The 17,691-nt window shown below is 41.1% G+C and overlaps 1 protein-coding gene across 3 annotated transcripts in view; it reads left to right on the top strand.

Annotated features, from left to right (window-relative positions):
• Positions 1–1,659: 1,659 nt before the first annotated feature.
• Rec114 (REC114 meiotic recombination protein) overlaps positions 1,660–17,691 on the top strand; it is an 83,264-nt gene continuing 67,232 nt past the window's right edge. For all 3 annotated transcript variants that reach the window (XM_035443744.1, XM_035443742.1, XM_035443743.1), the window contains exon 1: positions 1,660–1,815. In XM_035443744.1, coding sequence (XP_035299635.1) covers positions 1,660–1,815 — 156 coding nt within the window. The remainder of the gene's footprint in view (positions 1,816–17,691) is intronic.

The following is a 17,691-nucleotide window of genomic DNA, read 5'->3' as shown; positions in this document are numbered from 1 at the left end:
CCCTAAGTCAAATGCCACCACCACTCCCTCTTGGTAGACTTATGACATCATGACACAGCATTTCCTGTCAGCTATATGGATTAAGCTCCTGACTTGGCCAAGCCTTAGAAATACTTAAATTCTACAAGAGCTAGTTCCAGGACAGCCTCCAAAGCCACAGAGAAACCCTGTCTCAAAAAACAAAAAAAAAAACAAAAACAAACAAACAAAAAAAAGAAATACTTAAATTCTTTGTGAGTGAGGTTGACTCGTGGAGCTGTGGTGGAGCCCATGGTTCTTCGGAGGCTCTGCTGTTCGTTCGCTGGGCACGCAACCTTAGACGGATGAATTTGTTTGTACCTTGCTTCATTCTTCCTTATCAGATCCTGAGGCCCCAGAGGCTAACTGTGCATCCTAAGAATGGGTTAGCATTTCTGTAGCCAGTTGCTGACTAGCATGGTTTTTTTGCACACTATAGATAATTGGTGCATTGTACTGAACAAATGACCACCTTCCAAACATTCTCTAGGTGTTTACTGTGTAGTTTAAAAACTGTTTGCATTGAGCCTGGCTTGATGGCTGCTAGCTATAATCCCAACATTCAGGAGGCTGAGGCAGCCTCACCACAGGTTTGAGACCTGCATAGGCAACAGAATGAGATTCTGTCTCAAAACAGAAAGAAAACAAACCCAATTAAAAAAATAAAACTTTCAAGTTTTCCGTTTATTTTTACTTTGTGTTTGGTTAACATAGCCTCCATTCTCTCTGTATACATTGTTCTGACTTGACACAGATTGTATAAGTACTTAAATTCTTTGTTAAGTGTGGCAGACATATGAAGAGACTCTGGGGTCCACAGTTCTACTTTGGCTCTGCCATTTGCCAGCTATGTCCGAATAACGTCTGCTCTCCGGACCTCATTTTGCAACCATCAGTTCTGCGTGTGTGCGTGCGTGCGTGCGTGTGTGCGTGCGTGCGTGTGTGCGTGTGTGTAATCCCTGTTGTGTTTCTGTAACTCAACACAAGGTTGTTGGGAGGATAAATGAACTAACAGATGTGAAGATGCCTTTTTGGCTATAAATCACCCAGAAATGTCATTTGCTTGCTGTTTGATGGAGGCACACCTTATACTGCTGGGTCACCCCCCATCCATCTGTTCCTCTCTACAGATGAAAAAAGGAGGGAATATGTTCAGAGGCACAGGATGGTGAGAAAGTAGTCATGGTTCCTGAATAGTTCCTGAATGGTTGTGGTGGATTTGAGGTAGGATGGGAAGAGGGTGCCATGATCTGAGAAACTGCTATGAGGACGAAGACACCCTAGAAAGCCAGCCTAGCCCTGTCTGTGGTTTAGTGGTTATGAGGAAGTCGGCCAGTTTAGGAAGTCTCGAGGCTCGGGGCTGATGATCGATGATGTGGGCTGCCATGAAGGAAGGTGAAGTCGCCCATGCTGGTACTGAAATCTTCCAAATTGTAAGCATAACAGCTTCGTTTCCAGGCTACCCAATGTCAAAAAAACAACAAAAAACTCAGCGAAGACCACACTTCCGGTCCCTAGGTAGAAGCATCCTCCGCTTTCGCTTAGGGGAAGGGTGGGCCTTGAGCCACCGCGCTTCCTGATTGGGTAGCCGATTGTCGTGAGGTGTCACGTGGAGGTGGCTTTCCAGGACCGTGGACAAGCATGGCTGAGGCGGGAAAAGTGGCCTCCGGCCTCGGCCTTCCAGGAGAAGTCTCCCAGTGGCCTCTGAAGCGCTATGGCCGCTTCATGCTCTTGCACACCGGAGAGTCACCTGAGCCTAGCTCCGAAGCTGATGTAGGATCGTCGCCCACATGGAAGGTGAGGCCTGAGGGTAGGAAGGACAGGCAGCTGCCAGATCCCCAGGGAAGGAAGGGGGAATCCTGGCCGGCAGCCACACAGGACTAGTGCCCCACCCTCACACCTCTACAAGGACCAGAGGGGGTGACTGCTAACATAGGAAGCTTGTGTCTAAATAGGACTACAAGGCATAGTTGTAATTGATTTCATTCTCAAACTAAATATGCAAGGTTGAGCTAAACATCCCTGTATTCAACTTTACTGACTCAACATGGATTGCATGCTGGACACTGTTCACCTTGCTAAGGATTAAGCATGGAGCAAGGCCTAAATGGACCCTGTTCTCATGCATGGCTTTGTTTGCTTTTTTTGTGGTACTGGGGAATCTTAAGTGCCTCATCCCTACCATGCTCTTTGGTAATCCACAAGACTAAAGTTAGATTCTAGCTGTTAATTTTGGTGCTGGGGATTGGAACAAGACCTCCTGTGTGCTGAGCATGTGCTTTACCACTCACCCACACTGCCAGTCCCTGAAACCCCACTTAATGCTGAATTTCCACATTCTTGGTTAAGCTACTTGGCCTCTCTGAATCTCACTTATGGTAAAATAGAAACAATATTTTGATGTTGTATTGAAATAAATATAGTAGAGACAAAACAGGAATAAAAATTACAATCTTAAAACAGGAATAAAAATAACAATCTTACGTCATAGGGCATGTGTGTGTGTACACTGAGTTGTTTATGTTTTTGGATCGCCATGGGTGAGATAAGAGTGAAACATATATTCCAGGTGGAAGGTATAATATGTGAAAGGCTTCACACCTGAGAAAAGGCAGCAGGTCTGATATATAGAGAGAAGCCAAAAGATTGGCTCTTAGGGAACCAAGGGAATGATAGTAAGTGGTGTTGATGTCTGGAGAGGAGGACAGTTGTCTTGTGAATATTATTTTACAACCCACAGAGAAGCCATAGGAAGGGTTTTAATCATTTTCTTCTTTAGCACGTCACTCTGTCTTTGTAGATGAAATTAGAGGAAGGTATCAGTGAATTCAGTAAGACAAAATTTTTGATAATGACACCTCAGGCCTGCCGGGGTGGGAAGGGATGGTAGAGATGGGGAAATGGGACATATACTTTGGAGGATAGAAATGAAAAGGCTTAGTGATTGGTTGAATGTGAGCAGTGAGGGTAAAGGGCTTTGGTTTCTGGCAGAAGCAACTATAGGGTAATGGGATGCACTGGAGGAAGAATGGGAAAATCTAAGACTTGAGAGTTGCGTGTGTGAAACTCCAGTTGTACTCAGCTGGGTGTACTGCTCTGGACTCAGAGGGCAGGTCTGGGCTGGGTATGTGAAGGCGTGAGTCCGCATCATGAAGGTGATACAGTCATGAGGTTAGAGGAGATCCCAGGACTTATTCCCAAGGTAGTGCAGTGACTGACTGTAGTTCAGATGAAAATGTCAGAAGCTCTCAGATTGACAAGAGCTAGAGAGTTACAAAGTACCTGGGAGAATGAAGAGAGTTCTCTCAAGAGAGAGAGAATGCTTGATTAAGTTTGTGGAATGATACTGTCAGAAAAAGAAAAATAACAACTAGAGGGTGACCATTGTATTTAGCCACGTGAAGGGTTATTCATGGTTCGAGTGAGGGAAGAGTGTAGAAGGCAGCCAGAAGTGGACTGAAAAGTGACTGATAGGTGAATAAATAGAGCCAAGTGCACAGTTTTGAGAACTTTGGATGGGGATGTGAATAGAACTAGGGCATTGTGAATTATTCATGACATTCTGAAATATTAGAGTAAATGGTACTCTAAAACTGGAAATCATTATATTTAGGCCCATTTAAAAAATCATTAAACACCTTGTTGTGCTCTGTAGAACTCTGTATCCTAGAAGAAGATATAGGCCAAAAATGCAAAATTGAGTGAGGTAGAGTTAAATGCAAGTGTGACCGATCTATAATTGGATCTTACAAAAGGCCAGGAATGTTGGAGGACATATTTAACTTACAAGACTACTTCAGTAGGCTCCTTGATAATTTCTCCTAGCAACTCTTTAATCCTTTTCAATCCTTTTCTCTGTGTTGGGTGCATTGGCTCAGATTAAGCCAGGTAACTCTTATATTGCATCCCAGAGTATGGACATTTTGACCACTTTAAGGTGTCAACTGTTATTACAATTTTTTACCTTCTTTTTGCAAAGCTCTTCATAATTGCTTATAAGGAACAGCATTCTTCAACTGTTTTCAAATGTTTGGCATAACACCATGGCCTTAGTGACAAGAGATGAAGCTGGCACTTGCAGGGATTTTGAAAACTGAACATTTGTACCTTGCTTTGAACTTGTGCCCAGCCATCCTGCCTGCTGTGATCAGTTTCAACTTAGGTCTGTCATATCTTTCTTTTAAATGGAAGAGAAACAAGATTTGCTCTATTTTATAGGCACTGTGACTATTGTATAATAGTAATAATAATACCACGACTATTGTATAATAGTAGTAATACTGTACTCTCCAAATCCCAGGTGAATTCCTTTTTAAGGCATGTGGTACCTACAGTAAAACTGTATGTTAGGTGATGCACAGAAATTTATAATGATAAAGTAGTTATCATTCCGGTAGTTTTCTTTTTCATATGGAATGTTTTAAATTCAACTGTGGATAAACCCATTTTGGTTTTTTTTAAAATTGTCCCTGAAATTATGGAGACTCTGTTCTCTTGATCCCTTATGTGTAGCTATTTAGCTTCAAAGAGGACGCTCGTCACAGTGGCTGACAAAATGTCCATCCAAGAGAAAGATGAATAGTACAAGATTTCTTACTACAAGGCCCTGTTGAGAGGGAAGGTCAAGTGGGGAGACATCAAGATTATGCTATACAGAGAATGTCCACCATGCTGATTCCATTTAGTTCTCTGAATTCTTATTACATGTCATACAATTTGGCAGCAAATAAACTTTTTTTTTTGTAACAATCAACAAAATAAAACTCTTGAACCTGGCACAGGTTACAGCTTTGCTAATCAGGCATCAGTGTTCATAGCCATCCTGTAGAGATTTTTGTTAAAATTCAAATTCTGACTCAATCAGAATAGACTGTTGTGGGGAATGAGACTCTGCCCTTATATTAAGCTTCAGGGTGACGCTGGTGGTGGTTTTGGGGACTTTGAGAGGTAGAGATTCAGAAGACCTTGAGTGAAATGAGAAGCTATGTAGTGCAACTAATAAAATGAATTTGTAGCAGTATGACCAAGTTAAATTCAAAATGAATATGAAAATATTGTATTAAGAAGGTTAATACTTAAGCCATATGTCATCATCTAAGTGATGAGCAAATGAAATGCAAACTTGATTTTTGTTCCTTATATCTATTGGTCCAGCCTTTCTGACAAAAATTGTCATAATATCAGATTGGTCCATTTTATGTCTGTATATAATTTAGTCTGTTAATTTGAGAATTTTGGAAGGTGATGTTAATTTCAGGTTGCTTTTCAGTTAAACCTTTAGCATGTTTTTCAGATTCTAAATCTTTCCCAGACATTCCTTAATTGGTTGAACCTGACAACATCTTAGATTAGTTTTTCAAAGAAGAAAAGAGTGATCCTTTAATTTTTGTAGGAGAACCTTAAAATAATTGCCCTACTTAGAAACTACGAAATGGAATATGCAGTTTGAACTTTAATGTGGGTTCCATGTAGAGTGTGCTTTGAGGCCCTTTCTCTTTCATATTTCTAGTGTCTCTCTGCTCATGAGACATGATAAATCCTTAGTAATGTTTGCCTGAATATGTAGCATGGCAACTTTTTTGTTCTGTTTTGTTTTTGAGACAGGGTCTCACTGTGTAGGTCTATCTGGCCTAGAACTTACGTAAACCAGGCTGGCCTTGAACTCACAGAGCTCTGTCTGTCTCTGCCTCCCAAGAGCTGGGATCAAAGGCTTGCAGCATTAGGCCTGTTTCTATTTAGGAACAGTTGTTACAGCAGCCCTAAGAAGCAATATTATTTTACAGATGAATCAACTGAAACTGAGGGGTGCTCTAATAATTTGGAAAGATGTTGGGAGTAATTTAGACTCTAGTTTTCTTGTCTGTGAAACTTGTGCTTTTAATTACAGTGCTGCTCACCTTACAAATGTTATTAATTCAGGAATTTTCAAAGTAGCATGTAAGGTGAACACAATTAAGATGACTTCATTAATGTTTTAAGGACAATTTAAGGTTCAGTGTAATTTTAAGAAAATTATTTTAAAGAAATAGCAAAATAGCAGTTCTCCTTTGTATGCTGAGTGATTTTTTAGTAGGTCCATATTGCTGTGGATTTTAAGTTGTTGGTTCCAGGAAAATTTGTGTTCTTATAAATAATTCCAGTAACACCCCCACCACACTGTTACTGTGTGGGGGGGGTCTAGGCAATGCTGCCTTAAATACTTGGAGGTGGTTCTTTCCCCAGCCATGTGTGCTGAGCAGGGCTGCACTGAAGGACAGGCTTTGGAAGTGACTGGTGTCCACTCCGGGTGTACTCTGGAATTCTGTCCCATGTTTTCTTGCCTCTCGGGCCTCCTTAGCCATGCAGCTCCATCTCCTAAACTCAGGAAGACCTCCTCAGATGCTGCTTGGGTTGGTTTTTGTTGTTTTTTTCTTGCACTTCACTATGGAAATTCTCCAAGCATCGAGAGACATTGTTGATGTCTATATGGCACTTTATAATTTGCATTTTTCTAACTTCTTCCTACTTACATTTTACAAGTCTTTGGGGCAATAGTTGGAGAAATCACTTCATTTCTTGTAATTTCTCAGAAATTCTATCTTTCATTTCCTATACCCAATAACTTGAAAATGGCATATACTCCCTCTAACTTACTCAGTATTTTAGTTGTTTTAGGCAGGAAAGGAAATTCGACTCCTGTTACTTCATGCTAGCCTGAAAAGGAAGTCCTTAGTGGGCCCTTAGGATTGCTTCCACTTTGTCTTTCTCCACTGCAGGGCACCCCCTCACCACTGATTGTTTCCCTGGAGATGCTATGGAATTGTCCTTGGAATTCACTCAGTCTTTTTCTTGTTTGTTTGAGACAGGTCTTACCGTGTAGCCTTGGCTGGTCTCAGTGTTCCTACTCCAGCTTCTCCAATGCTGGGATTACAGGGGTGATCCACCATGCCTGATCTCACACAATCTTAAAATATATCATGTTAACCTTAATGATATAAATTCTGAGAAAAGCATCATTAGACAATTTTGTTGTTAAACTAACATCATTGTCTATAGTTACACAAACCCAAATGAGTACCATGTCATTAAATGGTACCGCTTTTATGGGACGGCTGTTATGTATGTGGCCCAGTGGCTTGTTTTTACTGAAACACCATTCTGTAGCCATGACTGTATTTGGTATTTCAGTGTTGAGTTAGAGTAGAGTGGCCCACTGGAGCCACTGTCCTCAAGGTAGGCAGACAGCCTTCACCAGAGATTTTCCATGCACCTCTGTCCATGTGTATCCCATGTACTTCTCATAAGTCTTTGGGTCTTACATGGTATAGACAAGAAGCTAAAGCCTGGCTAGTTCAATAGCTTACCAAAGGTTGACACAGGAAGTGGAAAGATAGATTCTAAAGCCCTGATCTTGTTCATTCTGCCACATGCTGCTACTTCCTGTGTTTGTTTCTTTTCTCCTGAAGATGTAGGATTACTGTCAAGAGTTACTATTCTCTTAAAAAACAAAAATTTTTTAATTTATTTATTCTCTCATCCTGACCACAGTTTCCCCTTCCTTCTTTCCTACCATTCTCTCTCCCCACCACTCCTCTCCCTCAGATCCACCCCTCCATTTCCCTTCAGAAAAGAGCAGGCCTCCCAGTGATATCAACTGAACACAACATAACAAGGTACAATAAGACTAGTCATAAACCCTCATATCAAGGCTGGATGAGGCAACCCTTTCCCAGTAGGAGGAAAAGGGCCCCAAGAGCAGGCAAAAGAGTCAGAGACAGCCTCACTCCCACAAGAACACCAAGATACACAGCTATAATATATATGCAAAGGATCTAGGTCAGACCCAAACAGGCTGCCCAATTGTCACTCCAGTCTCTGTGAGCCCCTATGAACCCAGGTTAATTGATTCTGTGGGGTGTTTTCTTGTGGTGCCCTTAACCCTTCTGGCTCCTATAATCCTTCCTCCCCTTCTTCCATGGTATTCCCCTAGCTCTGCCTAGTGTTTGACTGTGGGTCTCTGCCTCTGCTCCTATCAGTTGCTGGATGGAGCCTCTCTGATGATGATTATGCTAGCATTGGGAATCATTTCATTTACTCTTTTTTTCCCAGTTGTGTTTTGTTCTATCTTATGACTCTGAGCTATCTAGCCTCTGGTTCCTGGCCCTCCAGGCAATATCAGACATTGCTCCCTCTCATGACTTGGGTCTCAAGTTGAACCAGTCATTGGTTGGCCATTCCCACAAGTTCTTCACTACCTTTCCCCCAACACATCTTGCAGACAGGATAAATTTTAAGTTGAAGCTTTTGTGCCTGGATTGGTGTCCCCCCTCTACCCCCCTATTGTGACTATTGTGATGGAATATTGTCAGCATGACAAGATCTAGAATTATCCTTGAGACAAGCCTCTGGGCACACTTGTGGGGAGTTATCTAGATTAGGGTAGCCTTTGGGTGTATCCCTGAAGGATTTTCTCTATTCAGTTGATTAAAGTGAGAAGACTACTCCCAATGTGGATTACACCATCTCATGAACTTGGATCCTGGATTACATTCACAGCTTTCAACTTCCTGACTGTAGATGCAGCATGACCAGCTACCACGAGCTCATCTCCCTGTGACTTCTCTGCTGTGCTGCTGTAATGGACCCATAAACCATGAGCCACGATAAACCTTTTCTTCCTTCTGTTGCTTTTGTCTCAGTGTCTCAGAAACTAAGACACTGTGATCAGTCTAAGAGAGAAGCTTGAAAAAGGGTTGGGGTGGACAGAGTTTGGTCTCATAAGGAGTTTTCTGTAAGCCACTGTGTGTTGCTCCAGCTTACAACGTGGTAGACAGAGCTTAAACCCCACATGGATTACTGATGCATGCCGAAAGGTCACGTGTCTTCTTACCATATCAAAGGAAAATGAATATCTGAAGTTAGTTGGGAGTTAGTTAACATACTTCTGACTCTGATGATTTATTTCTCAGTCCATGGTTGGGACTCAAAAGGCATTTGTAATGATAGTATGTTTTACATGTGTCCCTCAAAGTTTGGTGTGCTGGAAGCCTGGCCCCTAGCGTGATGAGGTCTAGCGCATGATAATTAGGCCATATGCATGGTAGTTAGTACCCTAATTGGAAGAGATTAATGCTGATGTCACAGCATGGGTTAGTTCTCATGAGAACTAAAGGTTATCACCCTGTGTATCTATCCAATGCCTTCTATACTTGACCATGTTTCCTTTCTGCTTCTACATTGTGTTACAATATGACCAGGGGAGCCCTCACCAGAGTCCAGGCTTTTGGAAACAACTTAGTCTTAGACTTTAAGCCTCCAAAACCATGAGCTAAGAAGTCTGTTTATAAAGTGCCCAGTCTAGGGAATTTCATTATACCAACAGAAAATGGGTTAGTAGAAGTAACAAAATTAACTGTTACTTAGTGTGTAAATACTGTATGTTCATCCTGGCGTGGTGCCTGGCTGGTGTTCCATGAAGCTTTCCTGAGTGGGTGAGCCAAAGCCAAGCATTCTGTTGTGCATCTAACCTCACAGTGTCCATGTGAAAATTCTGTACGCAGGGCTTCTTAAGCTTTCTCTACTCCCAGCCCTTTGGGATCAAGCACTTTTTATGCAACTTTGGGTGCATAGGTATACAGGATGGATATAGGAATCAAACATTTACTGATGATAATTCATACATTATTTTAAAACAACTCTTTGGTTGTGCTTGTTTAATTGTATACATAGATTTAGATGTTAGCAGTTTTTTAAATTGTATGATGTAGAGCATCATTGGTGTTTTTCAGAGTTGGTATTTTGTTTTATAATTGTCAGTGGTGAGGATGCTACTTCATATCAATAAGCAGCACAAAATGGCAGAAATATGTTTAAGGCCATTTCAAAACTTGTTGGAAATTATGTTCTAATCCCAAGCCAAAATACATTTAGTAAACTTTTTCTTTAACGATTTTTATGGAGCCCAAGCCAGCAACTCAAATGCCAATTTTTAAAGATTTGCTTATTTTATAAACATGTGTGTGCCTGGATCTATGCATGTGTACCATGGCAGCCAAAAGGGCATCAGATCCTCTGGAACTGGAGTTATAGATGATTATGAGATGCCATGTGGGTGCTGGGAATCGAACCCAGGTCTTCTGTAAGAGCAGTCAGTAATCTTAACTTCGGAGCCACCTCTACAGCCCTCAAACAGGAATTAATTTTTAAAATTAATTATATGTATTGTGTGTGTGCATGCGGGTGTGTGCATGTAAGTGCAGGTGCCCATGGAGGCCAGAGTCAGAAGCATTGACTCTCTTTGGAACTAGTGTTACTGGCAATTGTGAGTTCCCTGATATGGGTGCTGGCAACCAAACTTTAGGTGCTCTTAACTACTGAGCCATCTCTCTAGCCCCTCAAATAGCACTTTTTTTTTCTGTTTTGGATTTTTGAGACAGGTTCTATCCTAGTGACTATTTTATTGCCTCGATCAGACAACATGACCAAGGCAACTTATAAGAGAAAACATTTATTTAGGGGCTTGCTTACAGTTTTACAGACTTAGTCCATGATTGTCATGGCGGGAAGCATGGTGGCAGGTAGGCAAGCAAGGCACTGGAACAGTAGCTGAGAGCTCACATCTGATCCACAAGATAATGATACTGGATCTAGTGTGGCTTTTGAAACCTCAGAGCCTGCCCCCAATGATGCACCTCCTCTAACAAGGCCATGCCTCCAAATCCTTCCTAAACAGTCCACCAGTGGAGACCAAACACTCAAATAGGAGCTTATGGGGGCCATTCTCACTCAAACCACCCCACAATCTCTATATATAGTCCTGGTTGCTCTGGAACTTGCCATATAGACCATTCTGGCCTTGAACTCACAGAGATCCACCTGCTTCTGCCTCCCAAGCAAACAGCAATTTTAAAAGCCAACCGTTCTAACATAATATAGATGAGAGGTGTACTGAGGACCGACAGTGGAAAAATACTAAAAGTGATTGTTTCCCACTACTAAACCATATTTCTGTAAGAACAGAAGACTTTGTATGTACAGTAAACACTCTGCAATTCAGAACACACAGTAGTCTCAAATCCTAGCCAGGGTGTTTCAAGCAGAGTATTCCTTGTGTGTGGCATAAATACATGTGGAAGGCAAAATGTACATGTTGTGTGTTCATTAATGAAGCTGCAATGAAGTCCCATCATGCAACATGGGTGAATGCTGCCAAAACTTCAGATTCATGATGTGGTTGATTTAGAATCATTTCTTGGCTGTTGGTGTTCAGAAACATTCTGCTGTTGTTGATTTTCTTTCTGATCTCCGTATTCAGTTATGGGACCATAATCCACAGTTAACAAGCTGTGTAAAAGTTTACATGGTAGAGGGTGCTATTTCTGTTTTACAGATGAAAAAAATAATTTGTAAGTGGTAAGGCTGAGATTTTATTCTAGGTCTACCTGATGCCACTAATATCTTTTGTAAAAAGGTAGTTGTTGGTGCTATCCACATATACTGTAATTTCACTTGGCCCGTGTTAAGTTACACGTGCCTGGGATGTGACTGGTTTGGGGCAGTGAAATGTGAATATAATTTATGTGTCATGGGCAGAAGCTTGAAGAGCCAGGGCTCTGCTTTTCCTTCTTCCTTGGGCACACTTGCCAGTGCTGCAGTCAGAGTGGCAGGCAGTGGGAGATAGAATGGGAGAACAGAAAAGGAAGGGTGGGCAGTGAGCGAGAAACACGACTTTGGACCTTTGGAGGAATGTCAGTGCCTGGAGCACCGTGTCAATGCTCCAGCACATACTGGCTGACACAGTATTTCATACTTGTGGTGTTGTCTAAGTGGATCATATGCTACACACATTGTAGGTTGCCTCAGATTTTGAGAAAGGACCTTGTAAGTGATGTCCCAACATTTTTTTCTTATGACAAAATAATTTCTTACTCCAGAAAATCTAGTTTATAAATACATTTTTCTACCTTGGGGTCAGACTTCGTTCTCTTTCTTCAAAAACAAAAGCTTAATTTTGTACAGCAGACATAGTTTCCATGGAGGCCGTGGTTTGTTTGCATAACATTATTTAAGGTGGAATGTAACTGGACAGATACAGTGAAGAAGACTGTTTTTAGCGTGGTGGTTTAAGGAGTCTTGAAAGTTACAGTTTAGAGGGAGGCCCACAAGTACTAAAAACTCCTCAGTTTGGGGAGTTTCCCCCTACCACCCCACACTGTAAAGCTCTGTTAGAGAAGGCTGGCCACCGGGCAGCCTTCCACTGCCTGATTATGTGGAATCCAGGGGTCTTACAGTTCCCCAGTGACAGCCCTGCTCCTGAGACTTGCTTTAAAACTTTGAATTCCCATTTAGAATATACTTTGGATATTGGAAGTGTTAGGGCTTCCCTAGCTTTGTGAATGGGTAGAAGATACAAAAGGAAAATGTGACAGTTACCAAAACCTAAGTGTGCCAGTGGCAAGGACCACTTCCTGGTCTAGTTGATGTTTGGTGGTGGCGGTGGTTTTGTTTGTTTGGTTTGTTTGGTTCTTTTTCTTTTTTATGAGACAAAGTCACATTATGTAATAGAAGCTGACCTCTAACTCATTACACTTCTGCCTCAGTTTCCCAAGTGTTGTGATTACAGGCATGCAGCCGATACCTGTTTTTTTGTTTGTTTGTTTGTTTGTTTTGTTTTGTTTTTTGTAGAATTTACTAGTCTGTGCAGATTTTCTTGTATGTGTTGTGGTGTGTGTTCATGTATATATATTCATTACCATGAGGGATCAAGAAAGACTTGTCACCTTTTATACTGAGGCAGGCTCTCTAGCTGAATATGGAGCTCTGCTTGTCTGGCAAACTAGATCACTTGCTTTGGTGATCTCTGTCCCCCTCTTCTCTGCTCTGGGATTGTGGGTGAATTGCCCTGTATATTCAACTTTAGTGTGTGTTCTAGGCATCTGAACTCTAGTTTGCATGCTTGCATAGCAATCACTTTACATATGAACTGTGGCCCTAGCTCAGTTTGAGAAACTTTTAAGTTTTTTCTTTTCTTTTCTTTTCTTTTAAATTTCTTTTTGTAATGTTTTATTAGACCAATCAGGTGTTTAAAACAGGTGAAGTAACACAGCTTCACCGAGTTAAACAAATGCAACATAAAGGAATGCAGTACATCTTTGTATCACTAAACAAACATTCCACAACATAAACAAGTGTAACACAAATTAATATTCCACAATAAATCACCCGCAAAATACTGAAGTCATTCTTCTCAGAAATTAAAAAAACAAATAAAATAAAATTTATCATGGAAGCACAAACAAGCCTAAATAAAATCTTGAGCAAAAGGGCAGCTTCCTGGGACCGTTTGCACACTCCTCCTGTGAGTTAGGAGTAACTTCTAGAGGTTGATCAAACTCAAGTTGATTGCACTGAGACCAGCTTAGAGTTGTTTGATTTTCCTCTTGTAGGAGAATGTTATGTCTAATTTTCTCGTCATGTTGTTGTTCTTGATCTATGATGCCTACATATATAAATTGGAATTTGTAAAATTTTGATATAGTAATTACTGTTCTGATTTTTTTTCTGGACTGTCCTGTACCCCACCCCACCCTCATATTTGCCTTAGGTAACCCCATGATAACATTACATAGAAAAAATAAAGTCAGCGCTTGATTCTTCGCCTTAATTTGTCACTTAAAAAATGGATTCCCTAGGATCCCCAAGCTCTGAATTTTTCTTGTGTTCAACCGGGAGCTTTGAAGAGCTTTCTCTATGCCTGGGATTTAGGAATTTCACTAGGATGTGTCCAGGTCTTGATAATTTTTTTCTTGTTTAGTCAGCGCCTTCGCCTTCCCTTGGTCTGTTTCCCACCCCAGTCACTAACATTTGTTCTTCTGAATCTGAATCTTTGTCCCCTATGTCTTACACTGTCACTCATGGTTTCTCCCTCTTCATGTTTTCTCCTGCAATTCTAAGTATTTCCCCTTTTTGGCCATTAATTGGCCTCAGTGTCCAGGCAATTCTTCAGTTACCTATTGAATGTTTCTTTGCATAAAGCATAGTTTTAACTCCAAAACTTTACTTAATATTATTAGTAATAATTACTTTTGTTCAGGCTGATGGTCTCCTGGAACTGTTTTTTCTTCTCTGTTGTCTTATTTTGGTTTTCTTTTCCCCTCCCACATATATTAATTGTACAGAAATAATGGGTTTCATCCCCCTGCAGAGGGGGTGGCTTGAACTTGAGAGCACACTGTCCAGTGCTGTTTTTTAGGGCAAGGCTTGCCCAGGCACTGCAATATTGTGCTGCCCCAGGGTTCCATGCTCAGTCTCACAGCTTCTCTTGTAGAGAAGAAAGCATTTTGTCTGCTCCTTAATGTGGCCCTGGGGGGGTCTCATACCACTCTTTAGAACCACTTGAACACTGATCTTAATCGTGCTCCAGAAAGGTAATTGGTATTTGGATTGCACTGAGAAAAGGAAGACCACAGTATAGAATCTAGCTTTCCCCCTGAACCCTGTAGAAGTTCTTAAATTAGACATTTTAAAGCTGTATAAACTTACTATATAGAGTTTTAAAATGAGGGATTGTAGCAGATCTCTGAAATTATAGGCTCACGCCTATAATCCTAGCATTTGAGAGGCTGAGGTAGGAAGATTGCTGTGGGTTTGAGGCCAACTTGGCATCCACTCCTTATACCTGGCTAACTCTCATGCTTCTCAACAAGGCCCCCACTCTCACCTCCCTATTCATGCTGCGTGCGTGCGTGCGTGCGTGCGTGCGTGCGTGCGTGCGTGCGTTTGTGTACAAATGAATACAGGTGCTCCCAGAGCCCAGAGGCATTTGGGTACCCCAGAGATAGAGTTACAGGTGATTGTGAGCCATCTGAAGTGGTTCCTGGGATTCCAACTTGAGCTACCTTTCAGCTTGCATTCATACTGACACTCAGGTCCTTTCTTGTCTTCTCATTTCATTTGCTCTATTTCTCTTCCTAGCTCTTAACATTATCTTACAAACTAGACAATTAGTTGCTGTGTTCAGTATTGTACCCAGAATATTTGATATCCAGAATGGATAATTTTTGACACTGTATTTCCCCCAAGGGATAAAATCATATTCAGGAATAATTATGAAAGCAATTGGGTATTCATTTATTATGCCAGCTGAAGATTTTTAGTTTTATTATAATCATGCTAGTTAAATAAATACAAATTGCACATTATAGTATAAAATAGTAAAAGTGCTCACAACTGTGTAGGCAGCTGTTAGCTGTTTGAACTGTGATCCCTGGTTACAAGCTGATGTATTTCACATATTTATTTGCTTGTTGATGAATAGAATTACTATTTAGTAAAACTATATACCTCTGAAAGCTACAGTTTAGGTAACTACTCATAAAACCACAATTTTTTTCTCTATTTAGTTTTAAAACACTTAGCAAATTTTAAAAATTTGTGTGTGTGACGTGTATGTAGAGGTCAGAGGACAATTTCATGGAGTACATTCTCTCCATCCACTTTTTATTTGGGCTCCGGGGATCAAACTTTTGTTGCAGGTTCCTTAATCCCCAAGCTATCTCGATAGCCCAATAGTTAGTGATTTTAAAAGAAAGTGTTTCTCTGGGCATGGTGGCTCATACCTGTAATCTCAGCACTTGGAAGGTTGGGGCAGGAGGATTGCTATGGGTTTAAGACTAGTATGATCTACAGAATGAGAAATTAATTTTAGTATTAAAGATAATGTTCAAATTTAATAAAATACTGAATTGAAAATTACATTTAACCAAAGATGTTACATTTTACTGTTTATATTTAATTTCAGTGTTCTGAATTTTTAAACACAGATATAAATACCAAAAGGTCCCCTAAAGTGAGAATTTGACAATCACTGTGCTGTCTTTGTCATTGTGAGAATACCTTTCAAATGTAGAAGTGAGTGGTAAGTACCACAAGGCTGGGGAGTCTTTGGGAGAGATTTGCAAAATTTTGGGAAAAAAAATTGTGGGCTAACTGCAAACCTAGGAAAAATATATAGAGAAAAGTTCTGTATATTATATATATACAAACATAGATAATAGATGATTTTTATCATTTATCATCATAAAACACATCAACTCTATAATAAAAAGTTACAAATTTGGGGGCTGGTTCGATGGCTCAGCAGTTAAGAATGCCTAGTATTCCTGCAGAAGAGCTGAATTCAGTTCTGAGCACCCACATCTGGCTGCTCACCAGCCTGTAATTACAGCTCCAGAAGGTCTGACACCCTTTTCCTGGCATCTGTAGGCATGCACACACGTACGGCAGACACACATAAGTAAAAAGGTATACATAAGAAACTTTTTTAAAAGCAAAAACCTTCATTAAAATGTAAACAGTATGTATATATGACAGTGTCCATGGTGGAGAGTATAAAGATGTAACATGAAATCAGAGCAGTCTAAAATGAACTGCACTGTGTCCTGTACCCCGTGACTCCACAGCTCCCTCCTGCTACCATGCAGTGAGCTCAGATAGCGCCAGTGTCCACTTTAAACCCAGTGCGATGCTGATCATTGCTGTATGAGCAGTTCATCTGCCAGGAAATTGCCTATCACAAGAAAAGTGATATGCCAGTTCCCACACAGTTTTCACATGAGAAATATGATTTTCTCAGTAAAAAGTGATTTCTCAGGTTGTCCCACATAAACGGCTATGTGTGGCTTTCAAAATATGTGTTATCCAACTGTGTCATGGGCAAGGCTTCTGGTCAACACAGGCTGGCAGAAAGTTTAGTTTGAAGGATTTAGAAATTACAGACAGAGTTTAGTCATCAACCAAGAGCAGGACTCAGAGAGGGCTGAGCAGCTCCTACCAGTGCAGTCACCTTCACCTCTTCTGAGACCCGTAAGCTGCTCTTGGCAGGGCCACATCAAGCTTCATTCTGTATGTAGAGCAAGACGCTGTGGTCTCACAGCAGCTGAGCCTGTGTGCAGAGACAAGCAGGCCACAGGCATGGTAAAATGGTTCAGTGTGAGAAATGGATATGGTTTCATCAATAGGAAGGATACCAAGGGAGATGTATGTGTACACCAGGCTGCCATAAAGAATAGGAGATGGAGAGGCTGGAGTCTGAGATTGCTGAAGGGGAAAAGGTATGGAAGCAGCAAATGAGACAGGCCCTAATGGAGCTCTAGTTCATGACAATAAACTTGCACAATAAACAGACCATGGCCATTCCCAATGCTATCCATACATGCTAAGGGGTATTCTACATAATTACTGGCAAGATTGGCAGATATAGAGAAAAATGAAGGACTCAGGGCATTTTCAAGGCCAGGCCAACAACTTTACCCTTCTTTAGGAAAAATCCCCACCTTGCCAGTTGTCAAGACCCTGGGAGTGTTGATCAAAGTATTGCAAACCTTTTGCGAAGGCAAAAGTAAGGGCGGCTGCATTTAAACACAGCACAGGGTGCAGTAGATGTTAGAACGATGATCTCTAATGGGCACAGAGGACAGGCCCGGAGGACAGCAATACAAAGGATAAAGGAAGTGCAGGCACAAGGCCCCTCTTACTTCCCTTAACCCTCATTCAAAGCCTAACAGCATTTAGGACTTAGGCCAACAAAGGGATACGTTTATCACAGACATGGATAAGAATTGGTGACTCATAGTAGTAATAAAATCAGGTGGATTACTCAGTTTGAGAATTTGTCAATTCCCTATAGACAAAACC

The sequence above is a fragment of the Cricetulus griseus genome, chromosome 4 (genome assembly GCF_003668045.3).
Source record: "Cricetulus griseus strain 17A/GY chromosome 4, alternate assembly CriGri-PICRH-1.0, whole genome shotgun sequence".
NCBI classification, from domain to species: domain Eukaryota; kingdom Metazoa; phylum Chordata; class Mammalia; order Rodentia; family Cricetidae; genus Cricetulus; species Cricetulus griseus.
This window is presented reverse-complemented; position numbering and strand designations above follow the sequence as displayed.